This window comes from Limulus polyphemus, unplaced genomic scaffold, assembly GCF_000517525.1.
Source record: "Limulus polyphemus unplaced genomic scaffold, Limulus_polyphemus-2.1.2 Scaffold2357, whole genome shotgun sequence".
NCBI classification, from domain to species: Eukaryota; Metazoa; Arthropoda; class Merostomata; order Xiphosura; family Limulidae; genus Limulus; species Limulus polyphemus.
The window spans coordinates 162,276-175,391 of NW_013667967.1; the positions used below are offsets into that span (position 1 = coordinate 162,276).

Here is a 13,116-nt window from a genome sequence, read left to right on the forward strand (position 1 = left end):
ACAAAAGAAAAGAAGTGGTTTCTTACATTACAAAATAGTAAGTGGACCCTGAGGGTGTACACCTGGTTATTATGTTACTTATCTTATCCACGTGCATACGAGCATCTTTTTAATAAAGCAAGCTAGCAAAAAACCACAGAGAAAATAAATATTTTTATGTTTCTAGGAAATATAAATGTCTAAAATATTTTTGACTATTTTTCTATGCTAAAATATGTTCAGAATACACACACTGACATAGTCATCTAGAATATATCAACCTGATAACCCGAGCGAAGCCGGGTACTTTCGCTAGTTGAATAAGTCTTAATTATTTTTGATTCTTCATTTTTTCTCATTCATATTACATGTATAGCAATTACAGTAGCGTAATATGACAATCCTGATGCTTTTTTATAATCAACTTCTAACTCTTTAAAAGATCGAGAACTTCTTTAGCTATAACAGAAGTTTATTTTACTTCTCAACATATACCATATGAGATCAACACAACTCTTCAACTGGTGATCTTAGGAGAGGCTTGAATAAACTATATTAACGGTTTTCAAAGGGTCTTGAATCAACTACTTGAATGGAGGAGTTTGACTAAATTTTATGAATAGTTTTAAGAGGGGTTTCAATCAATTATTTGAACGGTCTTAGGAGGAGTTTGAATACATTTTAATGAATGGTTTTAAGTGGTTTAAACCAACTTTTTGATTGGCTTTAAGAGTGATTTGAATGGTTTTAAGCGGGGACTTGAATCAACTAATTATTTGAATGGTTTTAAGAGGGTTATCCGGGTTTTGCTGACTTCACTGCTAGGTTGGCTGAACGTGTTATCAGTTAGGTGGCTGTAGAAGGATTCTTTATCTCGTATGTGGTTCATATTCCATTAATGTAATATTTTTTCCACTTAACTATATGGGTTTATCCTCCGACATGATGAGCTGTTGCAGATAGATCGTTAATGCATAGCCTTGGTATGTCTATTTGCTCCTGAATTTTGCCCTTTCTTTCTCCAGTGTATTAGAATCCACATTCACAAGGGACTTTATAAGCGGTGTTTTGTTTAAATCGGGTCTTTAGGTGGTTTGGTGTGTATTAAATGGTATATTATTGTGTTGTTGATTCTGATTACTGTTGTGACTTTGTACTGTTTCAGTAACCTCTGTGTATTTTCAGAGAGACTTTTGCCATAGAGTAATATGTAGTTAAGCACAAAGCTACACAAAGAGCTATCTGTGCTCTGCCCACCACGGGTATCGAAACCCGGTTTCTAGCGTTGTAAGTCCGTAGACATGCCGCTGTGCCACTGGAGGGGGTGGGGCAAAGTTGCCGATATTTACCAGAACAAATTTCCACCAACCAAAGAGTGCAGTTTAAAAGGGTGACAAAAAGCGAAAATGATCTAGTATTTCACTTCAGATATTTTGTATTAGTGTTTTCTTTTTAAATTTTACTTGATATATGTTTTAACAAGTATGACAATTGAAATGTAGATTTTTTATGACATTCATTACGTCCAAGATACACATGGTATTTTTGAATAATATAGTATATTTTTAATTGTTGGAACTAAATGAAGCAAAGAGAAAAGTATAATCGCTTGCTTCGTTTCATTAGCAATTCTTGTAAATGACTCTGTTAATCTTATAAAATGTGATTTGAATATAAAGATTAATAATTATTTGAATACATACACGTATAATAAAGTGCAGTGAATGCTTTTATAATTTTATAATGATCTTAGAGCTACTGAAAAATAAGTTTGTGATCTTAATTTTGGAAAGATTAATGACTAACTTTATACTTAAAAACGCGTCAACTCACCAGTCGGCTAAAATCTTTTTTGCTCTTGTAATCTTACGTATAGAATTATATAACTTCTTTGGACTTCTCAAAATCTCTTGGCCCGACATGGCGTTATAACGTGACGGTCAATACCACTATTCGTTGGTAAAAGAGTAGCCCAAGAGTTGGCGGTGGGTGGTATTGACTAGCTACCTTCCCTCTAGTCTTACACTGCTAAATTAGGGACGGCTAGCGCAGTTAGCCCTCATGTAGCTTTGCGCGAAATTCAAAAATAAACAAACAAACAAAATCTCTTTGGGGAAATAAGTGTCGTAAGATAATTACCAAAGTTGTTGCTGTAGAACTAATACGATCTAGAATGTTTGATAGAGATACTATTGAAACCTCCTGCACAGTGCAATGTTGGATGTTTCGTGATTTTCTTACACTGATCTTTAACTGCGAACTGTTTCTTTCTAACAGGTGAGCTTGCCTTCTTGTTCTTTGGAATTTATTTAACTTACCGCATCAGGAATGCTAAAGCAGACTGGTTTAGAGAGAAAATGGTTTTGTTTGCCGCTATTTATATTGAAGTGATCGTATCGTTCGTTATATACGCAATTAGGTAAGTAAGAAGATTTTGTTTAAATGTGAAAAACACCGAGAAAAGTTTGTTAGAATGTGTATATACCAAGATGATTTGGTTAAAATGTGTGAAATGCCAAAAGGATTTTGATAAAATGTGTGAAATACCAAGAATATTTTGTTAATATGTGTGAAATGCCAAGAGGATTTTGTTAATATGTGTGAAATACCAAGAACGTCTGTTAAATTGTGTGAAATGTCAAGAGGATCTTGTTAATATGTGTGAAATACCAAGAACGTTTGTTAAATTGTGTGAAATGCCAAGAGGATTTTGTTAATATGTGTGAAACACCAAGAACGTTTGTTAAATTGTGTGAAATGCCAAGAGGATTTTGTTAAAGTGTGTAAAATACCGAGAATATTTTGTTAAAATGCATAAGATACTAAGAGTATTTTGTTAAAGTGTGTCAAATACCAAGGAGATTTTGTTAAAATGTGTAAAATACCAAGAGGATTTTGTTAAAGTGTGTAAAATACCGAGAATATTTTGTTAAAATGCATAAGATACTAAGAGTATTTTGTTAAAGTGTGTCAAATACCAAGGAGATTTTGTTCAAATGTGTGAAACACCAAGAGGATTTTGTCAAAATGTGTCAAATACCAAAAGGATGTTGTTAAACTGTGTGAAAGGACCTTGAGTTTTAAGATCCAGATAAGCCTGTGAGACTTCTGCAGGAGTACGTAGTATTTAACTACCGCTTACATTAGAATTCAATATCTAAAATGTTTGTTTTGTTTTGTTTGAAGTTAAGCACAAAGCTACACAATGGGCTATCTGTGCTCTGCCCACCACGGGTATCGAAACCCGGTTTCTAGCGTTGTAAGTCCACAGACATACCGCTGTGCCACTGGGGGGCATCTAAAATGTACACAATAGAAACGACGAACAGGAAAATAAAATAAATCCTAATAAAGAATGAGGTCATGGGACATAGATCTCAGACAGAATTGAAAACATGACGATTACGTGTACGTGTTTACTTAATACGATCACTAAGTATAGAATATTCTAAAAATATAATATTCGGCAATTCGCAAGATGTTCTTAGTTTTTAAGGTTTGTAATCAAATGAACTTTTTAATCAAGTGTGTTCATTGAAATAAATAAATAGATAAAGTCAACTGACTGTAAAGTTTTAGCTACAGGCAGCACAGACTTGGAACTTCTCATTAAAGAGTTTACTTATTAAACAAAATCTCCCTAACTTGAGCTCAACTTTTGTTGAGTTAAGATTGTTTTAATCTTTTCTCATTAACTGTATAAATACTTTTACATTTCCATTACAAATCTTTATCTATAAACATTTATTTAACGTTCTCCACCCTAAACTCTTATACTGCTATAATAAATAGATGGGATCTGAACATCACTCTTATAACGCATCCATGGTCCCGAAATGCGGAAAGCGATTTTGCAGCAACGGAAGGCGTATTCTGGACCTTCGCGCGCTAACCACGTGGCCACGCTTGGCCCAAGTTGGTGTTTTGAGAACGTGAAACATTCAGTATTCTGATATTGAACAATACAGCCGCAGAAGTGACGAATAACAACACATTTATCTAAAGTTTCGGAACATACACATTTATCTAAAGTTTCGGAACATACACATTTATCTAAAGTTTCGGAACATACACATTTATCTAAAGTTTCGGAACATACACATTTCATCATTAGCAAATTTCTACTGTGAACATAAAAGAACCCTGTTGTTAACCAGATGCCTTCCCTTTAGTACATCACTCCAGAATGAGGGACTGCTATAGATAGCCCCTGTGAAGTTTGTTTGTTTTTTAATTTCGCGCAAAGCTACAGGGGCTATCTACGCTAGCTCGATGTGTTCTTGAACTTTCCTTCAAATCTTATAAAATATTCTTTAAATTGAAAAATAATAACTTTACCTTCTTTTTTTCACTCATTATGGCCTCTTTTATCTAATAAGACTAAAATTTTTAATTTTGTACTTTTAGGCATACCATGAGACTCTCCCTCGGTCCAGACTTTGTATTCTTTCTGTTTTTCATTCGATGCCAGCTGACTGTTTCTGGTATTCTAATCCTAGTATTTGGCCCAAAGGTAAGATATCACATAAATAAGCTTTTATGTATGCAGCTTGTAACAATTCATATAAAAACAATAACTATTATGATGTTAAATCATTAATTTAGTAGTTTCTTTCCCTCACTAACACGTTACTTTCAGTGAAGAAAAAAAATGACATAGAAGCCTAACAACTTAACTTGTTATATAATAAACCTATCAACAACTTCTAAATACCTTAATATTTACAGTCAAATGTTTACAATTTTGTCTACATTTTATATCAAACTAACAGATACTTTTGCTTTATATAGAGAGTTAATCACATCTTATAGAAATAATCTTGATATGTTAATGCCTTGGTATGTTGCTTCATATGAGAGCCATGATACCACAGATAACGTGATTGCACCTATATATTTGGTTAAAAGTGAATTTCTGATCATTCAAAACGCCAATATTATCACAGGTATGTTTACACGTCATAACCATCTAGAATGAATTATATATATAAATATATGTATAGTAACAGAGCTAATTGAAACCGCATTTTGAAGAAAGGAACGATCAATAAGCTCCATGGAAAATTTACTCAGCAGAACAGTTAAGAAAGCGACAGGCTACGAAACCCCACCAGAAGTCACTCATACTCACAGTAAAGGCTGTGGTTATGAAAGAGAACCCTCAGATCTAAGTTGTCAGTATTTGTTGATCGTGTGTGTTCTAATCTGTACTATGAGTTCAACAACAATTCAGTTGCTTTTCAACACATATTTACTTCTATAAAGGGACATTTTCTTTTATTTTAGTTTTACAATTTAATTTATAATTTTCTTTAACATTAATCAATAATTTTTACTATTAGTTCATCAACGCAATAATTCTTCATACTTGACAGATCAACCAATGTTCCATTGATCATTTTTTGATCATATCAAAATAAAGACTCTACTAGTTCAACTCCTTGTCTCTTTTATACCACTTGTTACACATCACTAACCTGTCCTTCCAAACACTTAACCTTTGAAATCCATGTGTTGATGAGAAGATCAAGTAAATCATATTGGTCAGCCAAAACTTGCTAAACTACAACGTATTTTCTAACCCATTATGTGAGAATTGAGGTTTGTTGCATTCACAGATCTTTATGCAGAGTTCGTAAAATATTTGTTCATTAAACAGAGTCTGAAAATGAGCCGATATTCTTACATTTACAACAATTAGAGACTACACTTAAGCTGTTTATTAAAGCCCTCATTCACACATATTTGTCGAACATTCCATTTATTTGCATGTGCAGTATATGCTGGTCGTATGGCCTGTCAGATAATTGTTTGAGTCTTATTAATACAGAGACATAGTCATACCATGGTTACATAGCAAGGAAATGGGCACAAGCACAGATCTACTTGACGTTTGATAGAGTGTTGTATTCTCAGATCTTTATGCAGAGTTCGTAAAATATTTGTTCATTAAACAGAGTCTGAAAATGAGCCGATATTCTTACATTTGCAACAATTAGAGACTACACTTAAGGTGTTTATTAAAGCCCTCATTCACATATATTTGTCGAACATTACATTTATTTGCATGTGCAGTATATGCTGGTCGTATGGCCTGTCAGATAATTGTTTAAGTCTTATAAATACAGAGACATAGTCATACCATGGTTACATAGCAAGGAAATGGGCACAAGCACAGATCTACTTGACGGTTGATAGAGTGTTGTATTCTCAGATAAACTGATTTCCCTACAAGGATATAATAGGCCCGCCAACAGCAGCAGGGTTGAAAAGGAAACTTGCTGTGTTATCTGAGTCTGAAAATTTGAATGTCTCTTAAGTTGTGTAAGAAATAAACAGACTAGACAAATTTGAAATTAAGCAAAATAATATTTATTAATTGCTCAACAAATGAAAGTAGAGTGCATACTTGCATAGCCAGTCATTGCCTCTGGTTTTCTACTATACTAGCGTGTAGAACAGCTGCAGTCAGAAAAGCCAAAAAGCACCCTTATGGATCTAAAACAAAGTCACACTCTGTAAAATAGAAAACCATATCACACTGCTTTAGAAAAGGAGGTTTCATTTTCATGAAAGTTCCATTTTCTGTCTCTCTCTCTCTCAATGGTGTGACCATGTAACTAATCTCTCTATCATAATAGTCCAGGCCTCCATTGGGAGGACCTCACTGCATTTCTGCAGGTAGAGGAGGGCAAAGAAAATTCGATCTGAAAGATGCACTTAGTGACAAGGACAGGAGGTCATGTCACGGACAAAATGTTTTTATGCCAAAAACAGTCGAGAAGCAAATTAAATGGAAATTTCAAAAATTTCAATATCACTAAAAATGGTGAAATACCTCATTATATATAGAAAATATGATATACTTGGGTATCACACTCTCCCTACCCCATCTCTTTTTCAAGCTTGATCTCAAGCCACCAATTAAAGCTAACTTTAAAGTTGTGACCTGGTCAAGAAGCATATTTACTTTCCATTGTCCCTTTGTACATGCCACATGGGCGACAAAATGATTTAACAAAGATATAAAATATACTACTATTATAACCTGTTATAATAAAACCCTATAACTTAAAGTTTAGAATTAATACAAACCATGGTAACAACAAAATCTTTGATCTTAATCAAAAGATACCTGAAAATAAGAAATACGTTAGCTTTCAATAATGCATAATACAAAACACAATAGTATCTAAGACGAAATATCCTTAAGCATTGATTAAATGCAAAACACATTTACTCGTTAATATAGAAATACGTGAAAATATATGTTATTACCCTTTAGGAAAGACTCATTAACAAAGAACATAATATAGAAGTATGCAGTTATAAGTAAAAAAACGTATAACTAAATAAAAATACAGGTAAACATTCGAGCAAGAAACGAAACACAGAGGTATAGTGCTCACTTTAAGAGTAAAACAAATAAGACACTTTAACAATGAATTATCTATCTAAGTCAATTTTAACAAAGATCACTAAACCTGTTTAGTAGGGGTAGTCTAACAAACTATGTAATAATAAGGAAAGTCGCACTCCAATAATATCATAAAAAGAAAGAAAAAGAAAGATTTTAATACAGATAATCTTCCCTCTTAGGAAGGAGCAGTTTAACATTTGGTGTTATGATGGCAAAGAGGTCTAACACTATTAGTGAACTAAAGTAACTAACATTTGGTGTTCTGATGGCAAAGAGGACTAACACTCTTGATCATTCTAACATTTGATGTTCTGATGGCAAAGAGGACTAACACTCTTGATCATCTAAAGTAACTAACATTTGGTGTTCTGATGGCAAAGAGGACTAAACACTCTTGATGAACTAAAGTAAAATGAATGTGAAAAATTAAAGAAGCTAGTTTCTCTTTATGGTGATTACGTTCCATATCACAGAAATAAAAAGGTATTATTCATAAGTTGCAATTGTACCTTTACACCTAGATAACACACATAGTAATAATGAAATAAAATAAATAACAAATAACCAAGATGAGGAAATAGAACTAATGACAACATAAAAACTAGCCACTTCTTGCGGTAGCACACTCTTATGTGTGAAAAACTTTCACAGTACATATACACCCCTAAATTGAGGAGAAAAAGAAATACACAATAGACATACATATACCCAACAAAATTTAATCCTCTGCTCTTTCACATACGTATAAATTTATATTTATATTACACTAATCATAGTCAATGAATGAATACAGATAATAAAAAACTCGAAATGTAACCCCTCCCAAAAACCATTAAGTCTCTATATTTTCAATGAGCATAAATTATATAATTAATTATACAAAATTTACAGCTCACCCAGACTCGGTTGAGTTTTTACTTCCCTAACGTTAACCCCACCAATAGATTTTCCAGGGCTGCTGTTATCTTTTGGATAGCCGCCACTGAGGTTTTAAGATCATTCTGGACTCCAGCAAGGGCATTCTCAGCTAGCTTGATCCGCAGGCACCTCACCTCCTCTTCATAACGAGGGCTACCCTCTGCTGCAAGCTCCTCAAGATTGTACAGAGGCCCAAGTCTTTGTACAATTGGTGACCATCTCGTGGCATTGGAATCTGTTCTAGTGTCGGGCAGTCTGTGATCATATTAGGAAGCCATCTTGGGAATCACACTCTTGCTGTTTTCTGCGTCTGCTACCTGAACATTCACATGAAGAAGGTATAAAAACCTCCTGCCAAGTTGAAGATATGGTGCCTGAGGCTAAAACGTGATCTTAACGCTGAAATTTCAGATTCAAGTGTAAAGTTGGATTAAATTTACTTGGTTGAAAGCTCAACCACGTGTGTAGGTTAAAGTGAGTCGTGACGTGCAGTTACACCTGCAAACTACTAACTAAATACTTGGTCAAATGACATGTCTACAGGCTCTACCAACCATACAAGGTGTACCCAAAGAACCTGAGGACTTCCCAATACCCAGGATTTGCTTAACCAACCACCTATGGCCGTGCTGTGCCCTATTGTTCTTGTTGGGCATCTAGAACATACTCCACCATCCATCTGGTGTCGTTCTTCTTCCTACTATCTGGTTGTTCCATAGAAGAGTACATGATTCCAGCAAGTAGAAATGATGGTCGAGACCGAATCCAGGTTTATACTTTCAAACTGACTCTATTCTTCAGGATTTCCTTCCATTGACAAGTCGAGAAGTAGTTTTGGCACAAATTACAGTTTCAATGCATTGGTATTACTTTTCACATCCCCTCTAACACACATACGGTCTCCAATTTCATGCTTTATTGATGCATCTTGTAACGAAATAACTTTAAGAAAGCACTCAGTAAAACTGTTTGCTTATTAAAAAATATTTTAATCTGCCTGACTGAAATATTTCTCGCAGAAAAAGTAAAACACTCAGTTAGGATGAGAATGTCCCTCACACCTAGATATTATCTCATGGTTTCACTAAGGATACTTCAATGAATTCATGAACTAATATATCTCTCTTATTTGTAGATTTCATTACCGGGTAGTCCTTCCCGTGAAATCAGCACAGATTGCCTGCATAGGCAGCCAGTCCCTCGGTTCTGGTTCCTCATCCGACTTTTAAACTTAGCCCCATGTTTCCAAATCCTCTTGTTGTTCGTTGTCCATGTGATCAACGACATAAGAGCTATATGGGCTGGATAATCTAAGCTCAGGGTCAATTACTAGACACCCTCTTTCTGAGTCCATCAATTCCAGGCAGTGACCTGCCTGAAACGTTTGAGGACATGGTCCAGTTCTTTTTTGTCGCACCTTTGAACATCGGCGGGCATGATCTGTTTGGCCTTGCTTACAGGGACCTGTGGTGCTGGCCAAAGCCTCACTCTAGAAATTCTCTGTCAAAGGCCTGAATCAAGAATCACCAATGTCGCAAGTATGGAACAATGAACTTTGTCAGGGACTCTGCAGCTTGGACGAGTAATCAGCCCCTGGTCCAGACCGACGAGTTGCTCTCAGCAACCCATCATTTAACCCTACTTGGTCCCGTGTTTCTTCACGAGTTGTCTTCGACGTCATGGGGTACCTTTCGGTTGGAAAGACTCATCACAGTTTCTACCCTGACAAGTGCCAATCCGTTAAGACAACCCCCAGTTGTCCACACGTCGTTGGAAAAAGTCCTATGTACAGGAAAGGACTTTTCCTGGACTCCACACTTTTCTCACCATTCTGATGACAAACTATCCGCTCTGGTCATTGCGAGTACTTCTTCTTTCAGAATAAGCAATTTTTTTCTGCAAAAAAAAAAACTTTACACACTTATCAACACAAGAGATCAAGTAACGTATGTTATCAAAAACAGAAAACTCCACAATAAATCCTGTGGTCACAGGCACCAAACTTTCTTTGAAATTCCACTTGTGGCATTCTGAGGTAAACTGGTTTACCTACAACTATAGGATAAGTCCCCTAACGACAGGAAATTTGTTGAGTTAGCTAAGTCTGAAAAATTGACCAAGTCAAAGTTGAGCGAGAAATAAAGAGATTGGATACGTTTTTAATTGTTCAACAAAAGAAAACAATGTGCGCAGATAGTCACTAACTAAGTGTATAGAAATCTTGTAGCCAGAAAAGCCAAAAACTTCCCATTTAGATCGAAAACTAAGCAACACGCTCTCAGATAAACAACAACAACAACAAATCAGACTGTTTCATAAAAGGAGCTTTAGACAAGGACAGGAGGTCATACCAGTAATAAGAAATTCCAACGGTCCTGAACCAAGTGTTTTCATTCCCAAAACGGCATAGAAGCAAACTGCACTAAATTTCTATATCATGAAGTTGGTGAAAAAGTGCCTGATATACTCGTATATCAGAAGAGCATGTCCATCGAGTAGAGATTATCAGAAATAGCAGTCGAAAGGAAACACGTAATCCATTAGAGAAACAAAAACCTGGACACCAGCCACTGTTGACCGATCAAGCGAAAAGACAACCGTCTAGCTCGTTAGATTATGTCCCAGTTTACAAACTCCTTCAACGATGGTCAGTTAGCATTCGATTTATCCCATCGAAAAAAACGAAAAACATTCCGAAAATTGTCACATGGCAGCTGACCACTGGCCTGCAAATGACGTGGCCTGCAAATGTATTGACTGAGATCAGAACACTAAACAATTAAATTTTTATTTGCGCGTTTGTTTTTGCACGGTTTCTTATTACAAACATTTTTATGCGTTTAGTTTGTTTCTGTTTATAACTTTGAACATAGAGAAACCAAAAGTCACACTGGACACTACAGTTTTATAACACACTCCCATGATTACAAAATGCGGTGAGTCCTATTTTGTAGAACAATTTTAATCCAAAAGTTAAATTCTCATACGATTTTCATGAAAAAGTGCTAATGTTCTTATAATATTTTCTTGTAATACTCTCTTACCCATACTCTGAGTCTAAGAATTACTTAGAGAAGTTTCAAAGCTAAGAAACCCTCTTGATTTAATGATAGTAAAATGCTTCAGATAGATACCGTTTATTTGTTGTTAAGCAAAAAGATACACAATGGGCTGTCTATGATCTCCCTCAACCGCGGGTGTCGAAACACAATTTTTAGCATTATAAGCCCTCAGACTTAAAACTGAGCTACCGGTGAGTAGGTAGAACTGAGAGACCAAATTCTATGAAGCAGAATTATAACGCTTACAAACACGTATTTGATTAGCGCTCAGAACTTAGCCAGTATTATATGATTAACGAGGTGACTTCTGAAAAAGCAGATCGTATCTGACTACTTCACCCTGTTATATACTCAAATATTGCTCTTAATTTTCTCCTTTGAAGAGACAGTTATTAGTCAAGTCTTGCTTTACAGTGTGGAATTGAAGTTATTTTGAAGAATGAGAAATGTACTAATTACTATAGGTGTGGCGATACAGCGATACGATACGAATGTCGTATCATGAAGCCGTGATACGATTGTATCGATACATCGTTCTGTTCGGTATGATTTATGTATCTTCACGAAATTTGGCAAGCTTTCAGTAAACATTATAAGTCTCTTGTATAGAAAAAATCAGAATTTGTAATAAAATGTATGATTCATTCAAGGAAGATGAGTATTGAGTATTTCACGTCGTCTTCATTTCTTTTATCAAAAACATAACAAATTAACGATAACAGAATACATGGACAGATATTAACTTTTTTTTTTTTTTGTCTTCTCTTGCCAGCTGCCATTTAGTTAATCAAACCTGATAACTTGAAAAAAAAAAACACTGAAAAGTGAAGTATTTAAATAAGACACTGTTAGTAATACAGATAATAAATTACAGACAAGATTGTTAAACTTTGTAACAAACCGTTGGTGAAACTTCTGTATCTAGACACGTATCGTATCGACTACTATGATGAGAAACTTACCCCTACTAATTACTTTCTATCGCTGCACGTTAACAGAGTGTGGAATGTGTTTCGGGAGTACAGAGTTTTGTAAATATTTTTTTCTTGGGGGGGGGGGGGTGATTTATAATGCCTAAGTTTATGAAGCAGGAGATGTAATAACGTGTTAAGCGTTATCAGAACATGGAGAAGTCACGTGCTTCATAAAGCAACATTGGTTAAAAGGTCCTAAAGAAAGACGTTTGTATACAGAATTTTCGTGCTGTCATTTTATGTTATTTCAAGATGTTTTCCCTTTTTTTTTCGGAAAGCTGTTCTCCCTTTCTCCTTTTTTTTTAAAGGAAGCTATTAATAACTTTCGTTTTTTAGAGCTGTACATGGTAAATGTTGTTTACAGTTTACGTGAAAACGCTAAAATATTTAAATAACAGCAGCCTTTAAAGACTCAGATTAACCAAGTTGTTGTTTTTCAAAGCCTACTTAACTCTAGATAATCCAGTTCGTGACAGAATGTAAGAAAAGTGTAAATTACCTCACGAAAAACTAGTAACTCTTGTTTTTCGGCTATGAAGTTTATCGTAGAGAATGTAAATCCTTGTTCAGGTTTAAAATTACGGCCGATGACTATAAGTTTATTATAGAAAATGTAAATTCTTGTCCAGGTTTGAAACTACGGCCGATGACTATAAGTTTATTATAGAAAATGTAAATCCTTGTTCAGGTTTAAAATTACGGCCGATGACTATAAGTTTATTATAGAAAATGTAAATCCTTGTTCAGGTTTAAAATTACGGCC

The 13,116-nt window shown here is 34.9% G+C and overlaps 1 protein-coding gene across 2 annotated transcripts in view; it reads left to right on the plus strand.

Moving 5' to 3' along the window:
• Nucleotides 1–13,116, plus strand: part of LOC106466716 (probable G-protein coupled receptor 158) — a 170,627-nt gene that overhangs the window by 142,620 nt on the left and 14,891 nt on the right. For both annotated transcript variants that reach the window (XM_022394801.1, XM_022394802.1), the window contains exons 7-8: nt 2,257–2,398; nt 4,387–4,492. In XM_022394801.1, the coding sequence (XP_022250509.1) occupies nt 2,257–2,398; nt 4,387–4,492 (248 nt within the window). The remainder of the gene's footprint in view (nt 1–2,256; nt 2,399–4,386; nt 4,493–13,116) is intronic.